Source organism: Orycteropus afer, unplaced genomic scaffold, assembly GCF_000298275.1.
Source record: "Orycteropus afer afer isolate SDZICR_OR568_19922 unplaced genomic scaffold, OryAfe1.0 scaffold00296, whole genome shotgun sequence".
Classification (NCBI taxonomy): Eukaryota; Metazoa; Chordata; class Mammalia; order Tubulidentata; family Orycteropodidae; genus Orycteropus; species Orycteropus afer.
The window spans coordinates 1,570,011-1,577,887 of record NW_006921883.1 but is presented as its reverse complement, the minus strand read 5'-3'; the positions used below and the strand labels follow the sequence as shown (position 1 = coordinate 1,577,887).

Genomic DNA, 7,877 nt, shown 5'->3' with positions numbered 1-7,877 from the left:
TGAAATTAAAAAATTCCTTGAATCAAATGAGAATGAAAACACAACATACCAAAATCTTTGGGACACAGCAAAAGCAGTGATCAGAGGCCAATTTATAACAATAAAGGCACACATCAAAAAAGAAGAAAGAGCCAAAATCAACACTTCAACCCAACATCTCCAACAATTAGAAAAAGAGCAGCAAAAAAGCCTATAGTCACTAGAAGAAAGGAAATAATAAAGATTCAAGCAGAAATTAATGAAACAGAAAAGAGAAAAGACAATAGAAAAAATCCACAAGACTAGAAATTGTTTTTTTGAAAAGATTAATAAAATTGACAAACCTCTAGAAAATTTAATAAAAGAAAAGAGGGAGAGAATACAAATAATATGAATAAGAAACAAAATGGGTGGTATCACAACAGAACCAACTGGAATAAAAAGGATAATATCAGTATACTATAAAGCACTGTACTGCAACAAATTTGAAAATCTGGAAGAAATGGACAGGTTTCTAGAAACACATTACTTGTCTAAACTAACACAGAACGAGATGGAAAAATTGAACAGATCAATAACAAAAGAAGAAATTGAACAGGTCATCAAAAAATTACCACCAAAAAAAGTCCTGGCTCAGAAGATTTCACTGGAGAATTCTACCAAACATTCAGAGAAGAACTGACACCAATCCTACTCAAAGTATTCCAGAACATACAAAAGGATGGAATCCTACCAAATTCAATTTATGAAGCAAGCATAACCTTGATATCAAAATCAGGCAAAGACATCACTCAAAAGTAAAACTATAGACCAACATCCCTCAAGAATATAGACGCAAAAATCTTTAACAAAATCCTAGCCAAAAGACTCCAACACCATATCAAGAGAATCATTCATTATGACCAAGTGGGGTTCATATCAGGCATGCAAGGATGGTTCAACATTAGAAAAACAATCAACATCCTCCAGCTCATAAATAAACAAAGGAAAAGAACCACATGATCATATCAGTAAATGCAGAAAAGGCATTTAATAAAATCCAACACTCATTCCTGACCAAAACTCTCAGCAAAATAAGAATAGAAGGGACATTCCTCAACATAATAAAGGAATGTGCAAACATTTTTGCAAAAAAAATATGCAAACCAAAAGGCAACATTATTCTCAATGGAGAGACTGAAACCATTCCTCTTGTGAACAGGAACTAGACAAGGATGCCCTCTATCACCACTTCTATTCAACATTGTACTGGAAGTCCTAGCCAGGGCCATAAGGCAAGAAAGGGAAATCAAAGGCATCCAAATTGGTAAGGAAGAAGTCAAACTATCCCTATTTGCTGATCATATGATCCTATACCTAGAAAACCCAAGAGGCTCAGTCAAAAAATCTACTGGAACTAATTGAAAGATACAGCATACTGGCAGGATACAAGAGCAACATCCAAAACTCAGTTGGGTTCCCCTACACTAGCAAAGAGAATGCTGAAAAAGAAATAAGGAAATTAATACCATTTAAAATGGCTACCAAAAAAATAAAATACTTGTGAATAAATCTTACCAAGACACAAAAGACTTGTACAAAGAGTACTATAAAAGACTATTCAAGAAATCATAAAAGATCTACATAAGTGGTGGAACATACCATGCTCATGGATAGGAAGATTGAACATTGTGAAAATGTCAATTCTACCCAAGGTAATCTATACATTCAATGCAATCCCAATCCAGATCCCATCAACATTCTTAAAGGATATGGAAAAACCAATCACTAACTTTATATGGAAAGGAAAGAGATCTTGGATAAGGAAAGCACTATTGAAGAAGAAGAACAAAGTAGGAGGTCTCACACTGCCGGATCTCAAAACCTACTATACATCCATAGTAGTCAAAACTGCCAGGTACTTGTACAATGACAGACACATAGACCTATGGAATAGAACTGAGAACCCAGAAATAGATCCATCGACCTATGGTCATCTGATCTTTGATAAAGGGCTGAAATCCATTAAATGGGGAAGAGATTGTCTGTTTAAAAAATTGTGCTGGCAAAACTGGATTTCCATTTGTAGAAAAATGAAACCAGATCTGTACCTCACACCATACACAAAAACAAACACCAGATGGATTACAGACTTAAATGTGAATCCTAAAACTATAAAATTCCTCAAGGAAAAACCAGGGGCAAAGTTAGGGGCCCTAATATATGGCATAAATAGACTATCAAGCATAGCTCAAAATGCACAAACAGCAGAAGAGAAACTAGATGAATGGGACCTTCTAAAAATTAAATTTTTATGTGCTTCCAAAGACTTCTCCAAAAGAGTCAAAAGAGAACCTACAGACTGGAAAAAAAATATTCGGCAATGACATACCTGACAAGGGACTTACCTCTAGAATTTATAGAAAACTCCAACACCTCAACAACAAAAAGACCAATAATCCATTTGAACAATGGGCAGAAGACATGAACAGACACTTCACCAAAGAGAATATTCAGGTGGCCAACAAACATGAAGAAATGTTCACAATCATTAGCCATTAGAGAGATGCAAATGAAAACAATAACGAGAGACATCTTGCCTCAGCAGTAGTAGCAAAGTTCAACAACACAGAAAATAACAAATGCTGGCAAGGATGTGGAGAGGTTGAGACTCTCATACACTGCTGGTGAGACTATAAAATGATACAGTCACTGTGGAAAGTAGTATGGCAATTCCTTAAAAAGTTGGAAATGGAAATACCATTTGACCCAGCCATTCCATTACTAGGTATATATCCTAAAGAAGTGAGAGCCAGGAGAAGAACAGATATATGCACACCCCTGTTCATTGCAGCACTATTTACAATAGCAAAAAGATGGAAACAATCTAGGTGCCCAACAACAGAAGAATGGATAACAAAACTATGGTACATACACACAATGGAATACTATGCAACCCTAAAGAATAATGTAGAATCTGCAAAACCCCCCACAATGTGGATGAACTTGGAGGACATTATGCTGAGTGAAATAAGTCAATCACAGAAGGACAAATATTGTATTAGTCCATTATTGTGAAAAATCAAGGAAAGGTTTATATATGGAAATAAATTTTCTTTTTTGGTTACAAGGGATGGGAGGGGAGGGGAGGAAACACTGTTAGACAGGTAGATACAAGTATTGATTTGGGTGAAGAGAAGGGCAATGTACCAGATGTGAGTGATCAACACGGTGGCATTGAAGAAGTAGAAGACATAGAGAAGTGCAAGGGAGGTACAGACAACAAAGACGAACCCTTCTGCATACACAGTACTGCATTGTCAGTGAAGGAAAACATTGATATCTGGGTGGATAGAGGGGTGGACAGGCTTAACTCTTAGGTATGTCTGTGCAGGGGGGGCGTGTGCCTAAGACCATGTATAGGGTTGGGAGACAATGTTTCTACAAGTGTATTGGTATGTTCTGTAAGAATTCCCAGATATATAGTAGAGCTGACATGGGACAAGGTTTGAGTCACTTCTTGGCAACAGCCGCTACCCAGAGAGAGTGAGTAGTTGGACCTGTGGGCTTGGGACCATAGTCACAGGAGACATCAAGCTCAATTGGCATGGCATACTATACAGAAACACTATTAACATCCTACTTTGGTGAGGACTGACTGAGATATTAAAATCTTGCAAGTGGCCAGCTAGATGCAACGCTGGGTCTCTCCTCATCCTCATCAGAGAAAAGAAGAATGAAGAAAACCAAAGATGCATGGAAACAATTAGTCCAAACAGCTGGTGCACCATGCAATCCTTACCTGTATGACTAGGAGACCAGAAGAATTATATGGTGCCTGGCTAATACTGTCAACTACTTAGAGTGGGATCTATGTAGGAGATCCTGGATGGAGTGAGAGAACGAAGTGGAACAACACTCAAAATCGTTATAACATTAGGAAAAGGGAGGACACCGAATTGTGCACATAGGAGATAGAAGACAGATGCTGATACCAACCAGCATATCCACAATACTGCGTTACCATTAACACCAACCACCAGGCTACAGATAAACACATAATCATCTGAGAAGATCAGATGGGGATCAGTGAACAGGAGTATACTCTAGACCAAGGATAGATTCAGAGGAGGCTAATCTTGCACAGATACCAGTGATACAAAATACCCACAATCCTTACAGAAACAACAGAAGACAGACATAGAATAATTCCTCACAGACATCCAGATACCATGGGAGAGAGATCCAATGGATCTACCATCTTAGGACCATAGCACTGGGGCACGCTAGACTCAATTGGCATAACAAAATACATAAAATCTTGTTCCTCATCCTACATTGGAAAGTAGTGACTGGGGTCTTAAAAGCTTTCAAGTGGCCATCTAAGATGCAGCTAATAGTCTCCTATTGTTGGAAGCACAGAAGAGTGCAAAAGTAAGTAAGTAAATAAATAAATAAGGGCATTTGGAAGCAATAAGCCCTAGGACACAATGACCGTCAAGACCAGAACTAGATGGTACCCAGCTACCAATGCCAATCAGTCAGGAAAGGATCAAATCTAGAGATCCTGGATAGAGTGGGAAGAAAAACATGGAACAAAATCCAAAAACTCAATAATGACCAGAATTATTGGTCAGATGGAGTCTGCTGAGACCTCCAATACTATGGCCCTGGGATACATTCTGGGCCTGGAATAAAGCTCATTTCCAGGGGCTGGCTGTCAGCCCAACAGTGAACAAGACAAGATGGACATGCAGACCACTCAACCCAGGGTGATGTACCCACATATTCTATGGAAATGCATCCCTTGGAGCAATCGACCATGAGGCACCAGAGGGGCAACATTCACATGGAGGAAATGCAGGACAAACAAGAGTGCACAACTATGAGGGCCACAGGGGGAGGGTTACTAGGCAGGGAGGGGAGGAGACTGGGTTAGGGTTGGGCATGGTAAATGGGGAGTGAAACTAAATGTACATGTAATGTTGAATGTAAAACAAACTGTTAAAATAAAAAATTAAAAAAAAAAACAACCCTCAAAGTCATTGGAAAAAAAAAAGGGGACCAGGTTTACTGGTCTGATGGAACCACTAAGACTCTGGTCCCTAGCTTCCCTTCAGGTCTGGAATTGAACCCACTCCTGTGGCTTCCAGCCAAACAAAAGACAGGCATATGAACTGAATATTTACATTAGGTATGCACACTCCCTGGAGAGATCAATCATGGGAGAGTAGAAGGGCTGTGTATGTACAGGGAGACAGCTTGGGGGGCAGGAAAACATGGAGGGAAGGACACAGGTAAGAGGTAACTATGGGGAGGAAGTAGGAGGGGAGCTGTTGCATTGTGGGAGATTGCAGTCAATGTTATGAGACAAAGTGCATGTGGGCTGCTGTGTGGAAAATGAATTTTGTCTGTAAACTTTCAACCAAATCACACTTAAAAAAGAAAAGAAAGAAAAAAAAGAATGAGCATCTAGACCAGTTAGGACTCATGACAGCCCCATGTGTGTCTGAGGAGAACTGTACTCCATAGAATTTTAAGTGGCTGAGTTTTCAGAAAAAGATCACTAGGTCTTTCTTCTAAGATAGAATGATAGATTCCAACCTCCGAACTTTTGTTTCTTACCAAGTGCGATAACTGTTTGCACCAACCAAGGACTCCAAGAATGAGCGTATAGAAGACATCTTTTGTAATGAGCCAAATACGTTGCATACCGAAGCAACACAGTGGTAATAAACTATTCACTGCTCTACCTACCTTGTTAAGTGAATTTCGGCATCATGCAGCAGAGGAATTTTGAAAGTGACCAAATTATCTGCATTATTTTCCTCCTGGCTTTCACTATTGAAAAGAACATCATAGAATTACTTTAGAAGAAATATAAAAGCCAACCACTACTAAGTCATGATTTCATTATACTTTACCTTAAGGCTTGGAAACTGACAGATGCCTGATTCTGAGGGTTTTGAAGATTGAAGTCGAAGTTAATAGTAAAAGTCACCTATATGTAAAATAAAATGTTATCAATTTATAATACTTCATATTCAGGGACCAAAATTAAAAAAAAATTCTCTATCAAAGTAAACTCTGATAACATGTGTATAATATCTTTGTCACCTTGTTTCAGCGTGTCCCATCTGAAGAATTAAGAGATCATAAGGTCTTAAATTTCAACTGACACATACACAAACCCACAGAGCCACATGCGCACGTCTGAATTGGAAATCTTTATGCTGATTTAAAACTTGTTTCCCAGGGTTTAACATGTGATAAAACACTTGGATCAATGCTTGTCAATACAGTCAGAAAAAAGAGCTCTCCAGATATGTGTGATTTATGGAATGAATTATATAGTGGGGGAGGGGAGAGAATCCAACTTTTACTAATTATTTTAAGAAAAAATTCAGATACTAAATAACTTCCTCTAAATATTTTGTCTGGTAGCGTAAGGCACTTGACTGCTAGCCAGAAGATTGGTGGTTCAAACCCACCAGCCACTCCTCAGAAGGAAGGTTGGGCAATCTACTTCCATAGTGATACTGCCTCGGAAACCCAAGGAGGGGTCGCTATGAGTCGGGTCCAACTCAACGGCACATAACAACAACAACAACAACAAATATTTTGTGATGCTTATTGAATGATGGTTCTTAATAAAGACGTTAGGTTGGTGAGTTAACACTAGTGCTGAAGAGGGATGAATGAATTTGAGGATGTGATGCAAATTGTACCTGCTGTTTCCTCTTTAAAGCAGGGTATCCTACATTGCAGGTAACAGATTGCTGAGATGAATCAATCTGGCATGTGACTTCTGTCCCATCAACCTGAACAAGACCAAGAAAACAACCATGGTCAATTAGCATATAACACATTTGTGTTCACACACACATGCTAAAAGATGTGTAAGCCACAGACATTTTTACAGGAATACTGGCTCACAGTAAAGTAATTTATTGTCTCCGAAGACTCAAAAAACGAAGATAGTTCAGTAGGCTACTATACTATATCCATTGCTAACCCTAAATATAAACAGGACACGTAACAAACAAAAGAAGAAGTTGAATATGGAATCTTTTTCTGGAAAGAAGTCATAGTTTTTACACTTTAGAAACACAAACATAACCTCAGTGCAATACTTACAAATGCTTACTTTAATGTATGCTTTTCTCTCAATAGATTTCAAATTTGTATTTCAAGAGAAGAAGGTAAAATCATATGATGGCAATCATCCATATTTGAAGTCATGTTAAAATCTGTTTAAGTTTTCCTCAGGGTTTTTTTTTTTCCTCCTTAGGATATTTGCCAATTTCCACAATTTAAACATTAATGTCAGAATAGGTTTAGAATTCTAGAGAAAACAGCGTCTCTCCTGTAGTGCACACACTAGTTCCCTCTATCATCTTTGTGCCTGAAAAACTGGATGCAGCAGTTTGAAATGGGGATTCAGGTGCTCTGAACAGCTCATTAAGTTAGAGTATGCCAAACTCAGGGGAGTAGGATTAGAAAGGAGAAAGAGGTAGTGCAATTACCCGGAGGGAAAAAAATAACAAAAACAGTTGAACCTGCCCTGTGGAGTGCTGACTGACAGGTGAGAAAGATCATCGGAGGCCTCCCTGGGGGAGTGCCGACCAGAAGGCGAGAAAGGGTAGTAGAGAGAATACACAACACCAGAGAACTTGAGGCCACTCCAAGCACTTCAGCACCTGCTTTTATCAGTAAACTTGGGACCAATGGGAAGGAGCAGAGATATTCTCTGGCTCCAGGTACCACTGAATTGGTAGCAGAGAAAACATTAACACCACAAGTGGGTGGGCCCTAGCATGAACTCCCATCACACATCAGGGCAGTTATCCTACTTCAGCTTTTTGGCACAGAGAGGAATGGAGAGTGGAGGAGGTTTTTGTGGCTTTCTGAACCTGGCA

The 7,877-nt window shown here is 38.9% G+C and overlaps 1 protein-coding gene across 1 annotated transcript in view; it reads right to left on the bottom strand.

The window, feature by feature from the left end:
• ITGA2 (integrin subunit alpha 2) overlaps positions 1-7,877 on the bottom strand; it is a 155,527-nt gene that overhangs the window by 25,294 nt on the left and 122,356 nt on the right. The window contains exons 20-22 of the mRNA XM_007951539.1: positions 6,687-6,779; positions 5,883-5,959; positions 5,716-5,799 (exon numbers count right to left, since the gene is read on the bottom strand). Of these exons, the coding sequence (XP_007949730.1) occupies positions 5,716-5,799; positions 5,883-5,959; positions 6,687-6,779 (254 nt within the window). The remainder of the gene's footprint in view (positions 1-5,715; positions 5,800-5,882; positions 5,960-6,686; positions 6,780-7,877) is intronic.